Source organism: Bufo gargarizans, chromosome 6 (genome assembly GCF_014858855.1).
Source record: "Bufo gargarizans isolate SCDJY-AF-19 chromosome 6, ASM1485885v1, whole genome shotgun sequence".
In the NCBI taxonomy this organism is placed as follows: Eukaryota; Metazoa; Chordata; class Amphibia; order Anura; family Bufonidae; genus Bufo; species Bufo gargarizans.
In genome coordinates, this window is record NC_058085.1 from 382,998,005 (window position 1) to 383,013,106 (window position 15,102).

The window sequence follows — 15,102 nt, forward strand, 5'->3', positions numbered from 1 at the left end:
ATCAGATTTGTGCAGCCGCTTCGTGGAGTTCTCTGAACACCTTCATCTCGCATTATCGTCTAGAGGCTAGACAGGCGGAGGGAATGGCCTTTGGACAATCTGTTTTAAGTGCCGCCCTCTCCTGAGAGGGGAGTAGGGAGCCCTCCCAATTTGGGTGAGGTTTCTTGCTACTTCCCCACTTGTGCTGCTGGTTAGGACGAAAGGGAAGCGTCAATTTTGACGTAAATTTGTTTTCCCTTAGTCCTAACAGCAGCAGACGAATTTCCCTCCCCTTGTGTGATTTATCATTTACTTGTTATAAAGCAACCCCGTCCAGTTGGGGCCGGGTTATATGGGGTAGGGGCTTAATTAGTTAATTACTAATTAGGATACATAGTGACATCCGCTCCGTGAAAGAGTGCCAAGACCCGATGCAGACTGCAGAGGCACGGAGCATTAACATGACTGATAATGCTCCGTGCCTCTCTGTGACCTCTTTACTACGAAATGTCACGCATCCGCTCGTGTGAAACAGCCCAAAGAGAGTGAAAGAGACATATACAGGTCCTTCTAAAAAAAATAGCATATTGTGATAAAGTTCATTATTTTCTGTAATGTACTGATAAACATTAGACTTTCATATATTTTAGATTCATTACACACAACTGAAGTAGTTCAAGCCTTTTTTTTGTTTAATATTGATGATTTTGGCATACAGCTCATGAAAACCCAAATTTCCTATCTAAAAAAATTAGCATATAATGAAAAGGTTCTCTAAACGAGCTATTAACCTAATCATCTGAATCAACTAATTAACTCTAAACACCTGCAAAAGATTCCTGAGGCTTTTACAAACTCCCAGCCTGGTTCATTACTCAAAACCGCAATCATGGGTAAGACTGCCGACCTGACTGCTGTCCAGAAGGCCATCATTGACACCCTCAAGCAAGAGGGTAAGACACAGAAAGAAATTTTTGAAGGAATAGGCTGTTCCCAGAGTGCTGTATCAAGGCACCTCAGTGGGAAGTCTGTGGGAAGGAAAAAGTGTGGCAGAAAACGCTGCACAACCAGAAGAAGGTGACTGGACCCTGAGGAAGATTGTGGAGAAGGACCGATTCCAGACCTTCGGGGACCTGCGGAAGCAGTGGACTGAGTCTGGAGTAGAAACATCAAGAGCCACCGTGTACAGGCGTGTGCAGGAAATGGGCTACAGGTGCCGCATTCTCCAGGTCAAGCCACTTTTGAACCAGAAACAGCGGCAGAAGCGCTTGACCTGGGCTACAGAGAAGCAGCACTGGACTGTTGCTCCGTGGTCCAAAGTACTTTTTTCGGGTAAAAGCAAATTTTGCATGTCATTCGGAAATCAAGGTGCCAGAGTCTGGAGGAAGACTGGGGAGAGGGAAATGCCAAAATGCCTGAAGTCCAGTGTCAAGTACCCACAGTCAGTGATGGTCTGGGGTGCCGTGTCAGCTGCTGGTTGTTGGTCCACTGTGTTTTATCAAGGGCAGGGTCAATGCAGCTAGCTATCAGGAGATTTTGGAGCACTTCATGCTTCCATCTGCTGAAAAGCTTTATGGAGATGAAGATTTCATTTTTCAGCACGACCTGGCACCTGCTCACAGTGCCAAAACCACCGGTAAATGGTTTACTGACCATGGTATTACTGTGCTCAATTGGCCTGCCAACTCTCCTGACCTGAACCCCATAGAGAATCTGTGGGATATTGGGAAGAGAAAGTTGAGAGACGCAAGACCCAACACTCTGGATGAGCTTAAGGCCACTATCGAAGCATCCTGGGCCTCCATAACACCTCAGCAGGGCCACAGGCTGATTGCCTCCATGCCACGCCGCATTGAAGCAGTCATTTCTGCAAAAGGATTCCCGACCAAGTATTGAGGGCATAACTGAACATCATTATTTGAAGGTTGACATTTTTTGTATTAAAAACACTTTTCTTTTATTGGTCGGATGAAATATGCTAATTTTTTGAGATAGGAAATTTGGGTGTTTTCATGAGCTGTATGCCAAAATCATCAATATTAAAACAATAAAAGGCTTGAACTACTTCAGTTGTGTGTAATGAATCTAAAATATATGAAAGTCTAATGTTTATCAGTACATTACAGAAAATAATGAACTTTATCACAATATGCTAATTTTTTTAGAAGGACCTGTACAGAAAGACTGCAACAGGCAGTAAACTAAAGGCCTCAAGCACACAACTGTTGTTTTTTGCGTCCGCTAAAAAAAACGAATGCGGTATCCGTTTTTTCCACAGATCCATTTTTTTCCACAGATCCCTTGTAATAAATGCCTATCCTTGTCTGCAAATGTGAAAAAAGTAGGACATGCAGTATTTTTTTTGCTAAAGGGAAACACGGACAACGGATGCGGAACACAAACCGATGAACTATTAGCATTTTTTTGCCGACCCATTGAAATGAATGGGTCACCATCCTATCCGCAAAAAAAACGTAACGGAGGCAGAGAAAAACCACTGTTGTGTGCATGAGGCCAAAGGGACACAAACACATTCGACTTAGGCCTCAGGCACACAGCCGTTGTTCTGGTCTGCATCTGAGCCGCATATGGGCTACGTGCACATGACCATATGTGTTTTGCAGTCCGCAAATTCCGAATCCTCAAAAAAACAAAACTGATGACGTCCGTATGGCATCCGTTTTTTTTCTGGGTCCATTGTATATGCCTATCCTTGTCCGCAAAACAGACAAGAAAAGGACATGCTCTTGTTTTTTTTTTTTTGCGGAATTGAACCACGGACAATGGACGTGAAAAAAAAAACCTGTTGACTATCCGCATTTTTAACAGCTCCATAGAAATGAACGGGTCCGCATCCTATCCGCAAAAAGACAGGAATGGACGGGGAAACAAAATACGTTCGTGTGCATGTAGCCTTAGCCATACTGCCCTAAAAAAAAAAGCCAAAAATAGGGGGAAAATGACACAAAAGCACCAAAAAGACCAAAAATAAAACCACGCTAATATAGCCATTTTCCTATTTTACTACAGACTTTAAAGTAACATCTGACCACAGCATTTTTAGGCAACACAAAAAAAAAATGGTGGAAAGGAAAAAAACTGTGAATTAATCCAGTTTCATTTCTACTGTGGTTGGAGGGGTGAGCAGCTGGTAGACTTCTCTCCAGAATTTTGTTCCCTGATGATAAAATTAGATGGAGCAGCTGCCACGAGGCCGAGACCCTGCCCACATGTGGTAGTCAATGGGTGCAGAGCATTGTGAGTAAAGCATAAGTACTATATTGTACAGCCATTGCCACCACAGGGTCTCAGCTGCTCTGTCTGTTCCTGCCCTTAGGACAATATAACAAGGGCAAAGTCCTTCCAGGTATCAGGGTTCTGTAACCTAATGCTCTGCAGCTGTAAGACTACAACTCTCAACATGTCCAATATCGCTGGAGAACCACAGGTTGGAGAATGCTGCAGTAGATCCAGAAGAAAACTTACACCGGATGGTCTGCAGACTCTTGTCTTTTCTGACGTTTAGTAACATATGTTATAGTAAAGTGATCAGGTTTCATGCTCTTTAGTTTCAGGTTTTGTGGTTTTACCTTTTGTCTATTGTTTTTTCATTAAACAAACCCCCTAAGTACCCCACATACCCTGAGGTGAATATTGTCTGTATATGGGCCCATTTTTGCATCTGTAAAAACATTAGGACCTTCCACTGTTTATGTGAACTGGACATCACTGCTTCTATGGTCTAAGTCTCATTCATATGAACCAAGGGAAGTGTTTTGCAGCTATAAAGTGGACGTAAAATGTGCCTTTATTATGGCCGTCAGATATTGGCCAAAAGCTGCTTATATAAATGCTGTACGTGACTAGCTAAGGGTTAACAGGGCAGGGCGGATACAAAGAGGAATTGTATTTCTCGGAAGCACAAGTACTGAATTCCCGGAATCCATTAAAGGAACAGCAGCTAGAAAAACGCATCAGCTCATATCCGTCTCATCTATACATTTATCAGGAGATACATGACATAAAGAAGTCCAGAAAAGGTTTTGAAAACTTTTCTGGACTTTCTGTCCATCGTCCTCTCAAAGAACACTGCAGTCAACCTTTTATTAAGGCTACTTTCACACTCGCGTTTTGGGCGGATCCGTCATGGATCTGCAAAAACTGATCCGTTACAATAATACAACGGCATGCATCCGTCATGAATGGATCAGTTTGTATTATCTTTAACATAGTCAAGACGGATCCGTCATACACTCCATTGAAAGTCAATGGGAGACGGATTCATTTTCTATTGTGCCAGATTGTGTCAGAGAAAATGGATCTGTCCCCGTTGACTTACAGGACAGATCCGTTTGGCTCAGTTTCGTCAAGTGGACAGCAAAACGCTGCAGGCAGCCTCCAGAGCGGAATGGAGGCTGAACGGAGGCAAACTGATGCATTCTGAGCGGCACCTTTTCCATTCAGAATGCATTAGGGCAAAACTGATCCGCTTTGGACCGCTTGTGAGAGCCCTAGACGGATCTTGCAAACGGAAAGCCAAACAACTACACTGCAACATTTGTCACACAACATTTTGTCGCACCAATGTCGCACAATAATTTTCATAATGGTAATCTATAGCAGTGTTTCCCAACCAGCGTGCCTCCAGCTGTTACAAAACTACAACTCCAAGCATGCCCGGACTGCATTTGGCTGTGCGGGCATGCTGGGAGGTTTAGTTTTGCAACAGCTGGAGGCACACTGGTTGGGAAACACTGGTCTATAGTGTCGCACTGCAACATGTGACATGCGGCAACGCGACAGTTGCAGAAAAATCCATCTTGAATGGATTTTTTGCGACTGTCGCAGTCGCAGCATGTCGCATGTTGCAGTGCGAGACCATAGACTATCACTATAAAAATTGTCGCGCGACATTGGTGCAAGAAAATGTTGCGCGACAAATGTCGTCATGTAGACCTAGCCTAAGGCAGCGATGAACATCAGAGCAAGCAGGGTGGAGAGGTGGAGAGAGAAGAAACTGAAACTAGAGAGGAAACGCACAAAGAGAGTGTGAGAGAGAGTAAACGAAAGGTCCTCAAACCCATTCTACTGAATGCTCATGGACACTGCCGTAGCCATTTTTGCCGTCCTCAAAACAGACAAAGAATAGGACATGTTCTATTATATCTGTGGAACAGATATATGGATGCGGACAGCACACAAGATCTTTAAACCACTACAGGACCGCCATACACAGGATTGCGTCTTTGCGGCGGCCCTGTTATTCCGGGTGGACGCGCCGGTGCGTCATCTTGCGAGACGCGAGATTTCGGGCAAAGCCGGACCACGCATGCGCAACGGGGGCCGGCAAAAGTTAGAGGAGTATTTCATCATCAGCCTGCCAGCCAATGATCGTCGCTGGCAGGCTGATGATTTTTAAAAAAATAGAATCAGAAGCCAGTTAACACTTTATATTTATAAATATAAGGTGTTAAATGGCTTCCCTGCTCCTCTGCTGGTCCTTTTCGTCGGTTGGTCTCAGCAGAGGAGCAGGCATCACAGTGAGTAGCCACCAAACACTTCACTTTACCCCAGATCACCCCCCAGCACCCCAATTAACCCCTTGATCACCCCTTGATCGCCCCTGTCAATCACCTAGTGAAAGGGAAAAAAGTGATCCACTGGTATTGACTGTTAGGTTTTAGGATAGTTTAGGCCCCTTGGTTAGGTAGTTAGTGATCGTTTAGCGCCCAGCCCACCGCAGTCACTGATTCACAGATTTAGCGTATCGCTAATCAGCATTTGTACTTTTATAGTATCTGTAAATGATCAGAACTGATCACAGTCAGATCTATAATAGTATTAGTGTCACCTTAGCTCACCCTCCACCCAAAACACAGTGTTTGCCTGATCAGGCCTGATCGGTCGCCCATACGTGCGTTCACCCACGCCCGCCCTGCCGCAGTGACAAAACAAAAATGTTTTTTGATCACTGCACAATCACTTTACAAACGCTACGGCGATAAAAAGAAAATCCGTTTTGAAATTTTTTATCAATCGCAGCGGCCTCCGGTACTTCGCTAGCCTCCCATTTGTAAGACAGGCTTGCTTTTTTTCTTGGGTAGTCTCAGGGAATACCCCCTAAATTCAGTTGACCAAATGGCAAACAAGGGGTATTCTTCTGAAGAGGCCTACAGGCTTCTGACCCAGTCGGATGAGGAATGGGAACCCTCATCTGACGAATCCAGCGGGTCAGAATATGAACCTGTAGAAAGCAGTGGCAGTCTGACCCAAAGTTTGGACGAGGAGGTTGAGGTCCCTGATAGCACCAGGCATACCCGTCCCCGTGTTGCTAGACCACAGGTTGCGCAGGATACGGTTCAAGGGCAGCAGAGTGGGGCTGGTGCTGTCGGATTACGTGGTGAGGCATACACCAGCAGCGCAGCCCATCCTGGACCTAGTACCAGCACTGCCGTACAACATGGTGAAGTGGCAAGCACCAGAAGGGCAGTTGAAGCTGGTACGGTGGCACGTGCATTAGTTCCCCCGTCGCAGCAACCGCACAGACAGGCCCGTAGACTTCGGGTTGAGACAGCTCAGATCGGTTCGGCACTGTTTTTTTTTTAGCTGTTCTTGACTGTGGAGCTCTTGGACTTAGTTGTGGCAGAAACAAACCGATATGCCACTGAATTTATAGCTGCCAACCCGGGAAGCTATTATGCCCAGTCTTTCCGGTGGAAACCCGTCCAAGTTTCCGAATTTAAAATTTTTCTGGGCCTTCTCCTCAAGATGGGCTTAACCAAAAAGCATGAATTGCAGTCATATTGGTCCACGAACCCAATTCATCCAATGCCCATGTTCTCTGCTGCCATGTCCAGGACACGATTTGAGACCATCCTGCGTTTCCTGCACTTTAGTGATAACAGCACCTCCCGTCCCAGAGGCCATCCAGCTTTTGACCGGCTCCACAAAATTCGGCCCCACATATCAATTGAACAACAAATTTGCAGATTTGTATACCCCTGAGCAAAAAATCTGCGTAGACGAGTCCATTATACATTTTACCGGGCGCCATGGATTCAAACAATACATCCCAAGCAAGCGCGCCCGGTATGGGGTCAAATTGTATAAGCTCTGTGAAAAGGCCACAGGCTATACCCACAAATTTTGGATCTATGAGGGTAAAGATCAGACCCTGGAGCCGGTCGGTTGCCCTGATTACCTGGGGAGCAGTGGGAAGACAGTCTGGGACTTGGTGTCACCCTTATTTGGCAAGGGGTACCATCTTTATGTGGATAATTTCTACACAAGTGTGCCCCTCTTCAGGCATTTGTTCCTAGAACAGATTGGCTGCTGTGGCACCGCGCGAACTAGTCGCCGGGGCTTCCCCAAACGGCTCGTTACCACCCGTCTTGCAAGGGGGGAGAGGGCTGCCTTGTGTAACCAAGAACTGCTCGCGGTGAAATGGAGAGACAAGCGTGACGCTTACATGCTCTCCTCCATTCACGCAGACACAACAATCCAAATTGAACAAGCAATCAGTGTCATTGAAAAGCCCCTCTGTGTCCACGACTATAATTCGCTCATGGGAGGGGTGGACTTCAATGACCAGATGTTGGCTCCTTATCTACTTTCCCGCAGGACCGGACGCTGGTATAAGAAGGTGTCTGTATATTCAATTTAATTGGCTCTGTATAATAGTTTTGTTCTCTACAGTAAGGCTGGGAGAACAGGATCCTTCCTCAAATTTCAGGAAGAGATCATCGAGAACCTCCTGTATCCAGGAGGTTCCGTGGCCCCATCCACCAGTGTAGTGAGCCGTCTACACAAGCGACATTTCCCCAGTGTCGTTGCTGGTACCTCAAACCAACCGCCACCCCGAAAAAAATGTCGTGTCTGTAGCAGGAGTGGAATAAGGCGTGACACCCGCTATTTCTGTCCTGACTGCCCTGACCACCCTGCACTATGCTTAGGGGAGTGTTTCCGGAAGTACCACACACAGGTACACTTAGCATAGGGATTGCATCTCACAGGACAGGCACACAGGGCTATTAGGGCTCAATCACACAGAGCTGCTCCTTTCACCTGGGACAAAGTGCATAATGTACTTCGCCACATCTTTGGGCGATTTGCGCTTTGCACATTGTCCCATGGGGAAGGAGAGGTTTGTCCTATAAAGGTAAAAAAAAATCACCGGTAAGCAAAAAAGTTAACGTTCTGTTCAAAAAGTTAAATAAAGTTTATATGTTCTGTTCAAATTTTATTATAAAGTTAATAAATTTATTGCGTTGCGGCCTGGTTTTTTATTTTTTGTTTTGTTTTTTTTTACCTTCCAGGTGGACCAACCGATCGACTAGCTGCAGCACTGATTGGCATTCTGACAGAAGCATTGCGCTGCTGTCAGATTACACAAAAGTCTGTGTATGCGGCGCTGCAAGATGAGATTTCACCTCTGCAGTAAAAGATACGTTTGCCAAAGCATATAAACACCGCCGCCCCCTCAGCTCATATGCCTCGGCAAACACTTTGTATATATAAATAAATAAATAAATAAATCCCGGCAATGATTTATTCATCCACATCGATTGATGTGAATGGAGCAATCGGGTTTGCCAGGGCATACTAGCTACGTGGGGATGGATGTTGGGCAGAGCTCCTATGTCCTGGCAGACGCCTTTCCCCTCCTTTTTTTTTTGGGCAGAGATTTTTTCATCCACATTGATCGATGCGAATGAGGAAATCTGTGCCGTTCATTTTTTCTTCCAGCCCAGAGGCTAAATGGAAAAAAAAAAATCTCATTACCTGTATGCTCAATATAAGGAGAATAGCAGAAACTCCTAATGCTGGCCATAAATGTAATGATTGCAGAGACCCTCAAATGCCAGGGCAGTACAAACACCCCACAAATGACCCCATTTTGGAAAGAAGACACCCCAAGGTATTCACTGAGGGGCATATTGAGTCCATGAAAGATTGAAATTTTTGTCCCAAGTTAGCGGAAAGGGAGACTGTGAGAAAAAACTAAAAAATAAATCAATTTCCGCTAACTTGTGCCCAAAAAAATAATAATTCAATGAACTCGCCATGCCCCTCATTGAATACCTTGGGGTGTCTTTTTTCCAAAATGGGGTCACATGTGGGGTATTTATACTGCCCTGGCATTTTAGGGGCCCTAAAGCGTGAGAAGAAGTCTGGGATCCAAATGTCTAAAAATGCCCTCCTAAAAGGAATGTGGGCCCCTTTGCGCATCTAGGCTGCAAAAAAGTGTCACACATGTGGTATCGCCGTACTCAGGAGAAGTTGGGGAATGTGTTTTGGGGTGTCATTTTACATATACCCATGCTGGGTGAGAGAAATATCTTGGTCAAATGCCAACTTTGTATAAAAAAAATAGATATTTCTCTCACCCAGCATGGGTATATGTAAAAAGACACTACAAAATACATTGCCCTACTTCTTCTGAGTACGGCGATACCAGATGTGTGACACTTTCTTGCAGCCAAGGTGGGCAAATGGGCCCACATTCCAAAGAGCACCTTTCGGATTTCACAGGCCATTTTTTACAGATTTTGATTGCAAACTACTTTGCACACATTTGGCCCCTAAAATGCCAGGGCAGTATAAGTACCCCACAAGTGACCCCATTTTGGAAAGAAGACACCTAAAGGTATATTCCACTAACTTGTCACCAAAAATAAAAACTTCCATGAACTCACTATGCCCATCATGAAATACCTTGGGGTGTCTTCTTTCCAAGACAGGGACAGTCACACACACGCAGGGACAGTCACACACAGGGACAGACACACACACACACAGGGACAGACACACACACACACACACAGAGACAGACACATACACAGGGACAGACACATACACAGGGACAGACACACACAGGGACAGACATACACACAGAGACAAAAAATAAAAAGTTCTATGAACTCACTATGCCCATCAGCGAATACCTCAGGGTGTCTACTTTCCGAAATGGGGTCATTTGTGGGGGTTTTCTACTGTCTGGGCATTGTAGAACCTCAGGAAACATAACTGGTGCTCAGAAAGTCAGAAAGTGGAAATTGACATTTTTGTACTGTAACGGACTGTTTCAGCAGACAAGGGGTTAAAATCCGTTTAGACGATATGCCCCTTTCTGAGAGACAGGCACAGCTACTGCAGAACACCAAACTCCCGAACTGGATACAAAATAGCACTCCAAACTGGAACCTCGCGAATAGCTGCTAGCAGACGAACAGGAAAAGCATACAATCAGCTTACACTCCTGGCAATCAGTCTCTAACAGCATACAGGAAATCCCCCCAATAACGAGACAAGGCTCTGTGTTGAGGGTCAAGCAGTGGTCTGACTGTACTTCAGGTACAGCCTCTTTTATTCATAAAAAGCAAACATAGTACTGCCCACAGGGTTTTGAAATCCAACCAATCAATATCTTACAACACACACAATGCAAGTACAGCAACCAATCGTTCACGCCCCCTAGAGGACCAGAAGGGAGACTGCGACACAGAACAGATACAACACATCCCCACAATGCATCATGGTTTCCTCCTCTCTGTCCCGGAGACAACCGAGGGCAATCCAATTATCTCTCAGGACAAAGGGAGATCGCCAATACACATGTGGAGACAACAGGACAGACATCACCATTTAAACACACAATGGGACAATGGCACAATGGAATAATAGAAACACACCCAGCATATTCCTCCCAAGCTGACAAGTTACACTTATTATAAATTGTTACAACTTTGTGAGGTTACATTGTCCATACATATAACTTACATCAATTTAAACAGTATAACTTGGGGACAAACCTATCCAAAATTCCATGGAATAGGTTTAGGGGTTTAAAAGTTAGTATGGGCCATAATCCTGAGGCAAGAGGCGTTTAAACAGGCCTCTCCAAAACACTGTGGCGAGGTTGGTTTTGCCACACATCTCCCCCCCCAGGGAAGACTAACCAGATACCTGACCTCACGCCGGTCGGTACCTGAGTTAGTCTGGCAGCCCACCCACAACCCAATACTGGACCTGTTGAATTTAGTAGCCTGTCTCTGTCCAGTGAATCCACCAAGATTATATTGGTAGCTGGTACTCCCGGTCTCTGTGTTGCTCCCTGGCTTGGAGTGGAGGTTGCTTTGTGGGCAGGTATCAGCGGTACTCTGCCCTGGTGCCAGCGTTACCATAGAATAAGCCTGGTTGGAGCCTGGTTGTTGGAGGGGGAGACCGACTGTCTCCGCTCCCAATACAGTGTCCTGCTGCTGGGGAAAGGAGACTGGGCTCTCTATTCCCTGCTGGACACTCTGCCGCTGGGGGACAGGACCGACTGTCTCTGCCCCCTGTAACTCCGCCTGCCGCTGGGGAATGGAGACTGGGCTCCCAATTCCCTGTACATCACACGGCCGCTGGGGAATGGAGACTGGGCTCCCAATTCCCAAAAAATCATGCTGCTGCTGGGGGGCAGGAACAACTACCTCTGCCCCCTGTAACTCAGCCTGCCGCTGGGGAGGGAGGACGTTGCTCTCCTCTCCCTGCATTTCACACTGCCTTCCCGGCATATCACTCTGCTGCTGGGGGGCAGGAAAAACTACCTCTGCCCACTGTAACTCAGCCTGCCGCTGGGGAGGGAGGACGCTGCTCTCCTCTCCCTGCACTTCACACTGCCGCTGGGGAATGGAGACTGGGCTCCCAATTCCCTGCAATTCACACTGCCGCTGGGGAATGGAGACTGGGCTCCCAATTCCCTGCAATTCACACTGCCGCTGGGGAATGGAGACTGGGCTCCCTCTGTCCCGCAACTGTAACTTCCGATGGAGGTCCACCCAACGTGGCAGCTGACCGTCACCTTCTGCCCGGTATAGTAGGGTCTTGAACACTAGACTCCTCACGAACTTCACGGATTTCTCAGCTGGATTGGGTCCGAAGAAGTTCAGCCGCAACCACATCATACGGTCAAATTCCTCAACAGAGTATCTGTACTCCACTGCTGGTTCCATCCTGGTGCTTTTAGGGTCGCTGTACTAAGACATGCGTTGCCCTTAAGTTGTAAAATCCAAAGAAATGGTGTCTCCTGTAGCTGTCCTTCTGGCTGTAGGAACGATCCCGCTGCTTGCCACCAATTGTAACGGACCGTTTCAGCAGACAAGGGGTTAAAATCCGTTTAGGCGATATGCCCCTTTCTGAGAGACAGGCACAGCTACTGCAGAACACCAAACTCCCGAACTGGATACAAAATAGCACTCCAAACTGGAACCTCGCGAATAGCTGCCAGCAGACGAACAGGAAAGGCATACAATCAGCTTACACTCCTGGCAATCAGTCTCTAACAGCATACAGGGAATCCCCCCAATAACGAGACAAGGCTCCGTGTTGAGGGTCAAGCAGTGGTCTGACTGTACTTCAGGTACAGCCTCTTTTATTCACAAAAAACAAACATAGTACTGCCCACAGGGTTTTGAAATCCAACCAATCAATATCTTACAACACACACAATGCAAGTACAGCACCAATCGTTCACGCCCCCTAGAGGACCAGAAGGGAGACTGCGACACAGAACAGATACAACACATCCCCACAATGCATCATGGTTTCCTCCTCTCTGTCCCGGAGACAACCGAGGGCAATCCAATTATCTCTCAGGACAAAGGGAGATCGCCAATACACATGTGGAGACAACAGGACAGACATCACCATTTAAACACACAATGGGACAATGGCACAATGGGATAATAGAAACACACCCAGCATATTCCTCCCAAGCTGACAAGTTACACTTATTATAAATTGTTATAACTTTGTGAGGTTACATTGTCCATACATATAACTTACATCAATTTAAACAGTATAACTTGGGGACAAACCTATCCGAAATTCCCTGGAATAGGTTCAGGGGTTTAAAAGTTAGTATGGGCCATAATCCTGAGGCAAGAGGCGTTTAAACAGGCCTCTCCAAAACACAGTGGCGAGGTTGGTTTCGCCACATGTACCATAGTTTGTAAACGCTATAACTTTTACCCAAACCATTTTTTTTTTTTTACCCAAACATTTTTTTTTTATCAAGGACATGTAGAACAATAAATTTAGAGAAAAATGTATATATAGATGTCGTTTTAAAAAAAAAAAATTACAACTGAAAGTGAAAAATTTCATTTATTTGCAAAAATTTCATAAAATTTCGATTAATAACAAAAAAAGTAAAAATGTCAGCAGCAATGAAATACCACCAAATGAAAGCTCTATTAGTGAGAAGAAAAGGAGGTAAAATTCATTTGGGTGGTAAGTTGCATGACCGAGCAGTAAACGGTGAAAGTAGTGTAGTGCAGAATTGTAAAAAGTGGTCTGGTCATTAAGGGTGTTTAAGCTAGGGGGGCTGAGGTGGTTAAAGTGAATGGGTTCACATACGATCAGCGAAAAAATGCGGACAGAAACAACTGTTGTGCCCATGAGCCCTAAAGTTTATGAAAATGTACAAATTTTAACAAATGTCCCTTGGGTGATATTAATTTGTGAACAATCATTTTAGCCAATGTTGGTCTGATCACGATTCCACAATCTTTCCATCAAAGAACAATCCCCAAAAGATGAGGAGTCCATCTCCTGATGTCATTGGACACGTATGACAATATAGAGGTAAATGTGTATGGCAGTGTATGTTCAACCACACGACCCAGTGGAGTGCCAACCATTCTCTTCTCTGTGTTTGTATAACCCTCAGCCCCCTTCTATCTAATGTGTACGGCCATCTCTGGAGACACTGTAGAGCCAGAGATTGAGTGAAGGCTGAAGAGACGGACAGAAATGTATACAGAGATCTATTGTTCAGAGGAGAGCGGGTGGTGAACAGACGCACACTCATACACACACTCAGTGAGTCTCACCGGCTTTGCCTTTTAAGTGACAATTTGCAGCGGCTTTTTCTTCTTCAGTCCTTGCCATAGTTTGAGATTTTTCCGTCTTCTAGTGACAGAGTAAGCTTATTTCCCCGATTCTCTCTGCTGAAGAATCCAGACAGAGTGCATAGGTTTCGTTTCACACACAGTTAGAACCCAAGCAACGCCTCACCAGTCGTCTCATTATCCAATCTTGTTTTCAGAGCTCTAGCTGCCCAAATGTCAGTGGTTTTTCTAGTTCAGACAGGAATAAAGGGTGAAACACACACGTAGGGACACACACACACACAGGGACAGAATCACACACACGGACAGGGACAGACACACAGGGTGAGACACACACGTAGGGACACACACACACACAGGGACAGACACACACACACGGACAGGGACAGACACACACTCACACAGGGAAAGACACACAGGGGGAGACACACACACACACAGGGACAGACACACGCACACACAGGGACAGACATACACACAGGGATTGACACACATACACAGGGACAGACACACACAGGGAGACACACACACACACACGGGCACACAGACACACTCACACACACAGGGAGACACACAAACAGGGACACATGCAGGGTCAGACACAAACACTCACGGAGGGGCAGGCACACACACAGTGACATACACATACTCACACAGGGACAGACACACACACACAGGGACAGACACACACACACACAGGGACAGACATACAGACACACACACACAGGGTCAGACAACACACACACAGGGACAGACAACACACACGCACAGACACACACAGGGACAGACACACACACAGTGACAGCCACACACAGGGACAGACACAGACACACACACACAGGGACAGACACACACACACACACAGGGACAGACACACACAGCTAGGCCTCACCACACTGCAGCCTGGCTCATCTCTGTACAGGATCACAGCTATCTGCTCCTCCGGCTCCTCCCCCACTGGTCACATGGGCGGATGACATCAGGAAGGTCCTTTAGCCCAGTAGGAAACTCCACCTACCTTGTTCTGGGGCCGCCCACCCCAGCAGTGCACTTAGCAAAAATTATCTGCATTGCTGGGGTAAGCTGCCCTAGAATTCAGAACAGCCAGTTTGAGGAAGACCAGAACATGGCTGCAGGAGCAGGCACAGTGGGCCTTGGCACTTGCCTGGGTATGCAGGGTGCTGACGCCAGCCCTGCATATACCCACATGTAGGTCATTTAATGCCCACAA

At 46.2% G+C, this 15,102-nt stretch overlaps 1 protein-coding gene across 1 annotated transcript in view; it reads right to left on the reverse strand.

Annotated features, from left to right (window-relative positions):
- Positions 1–14,831, reverse strand: part of LOC122941050 (C-type lectin domain family 2 member A-like) — a 152,140-nt gene extending 137,309 nt beyond the window's left edge. Inside the window, exons 1-2 of the mRNA XM_044298040.1 lie at positions 14,764–14,831; positions 13,854–14,099 (exon numbers count right to left, since the gene is read on the reverse strand). Of these exons, the coding sequence (XP_044153975.1) occupies positions 13,854–13,911 (58 nt within the window). The 5' untranslated portion in view covers positions 13,912–14,099; positions 14,764–14,831. The remainder of the gene's footprint in view (positions 1–13,853; positions 14,100–14,763) is intronic.
- Between the last annotated feature and the right edge of the window lie 271 nt (positions 14,832–15,102).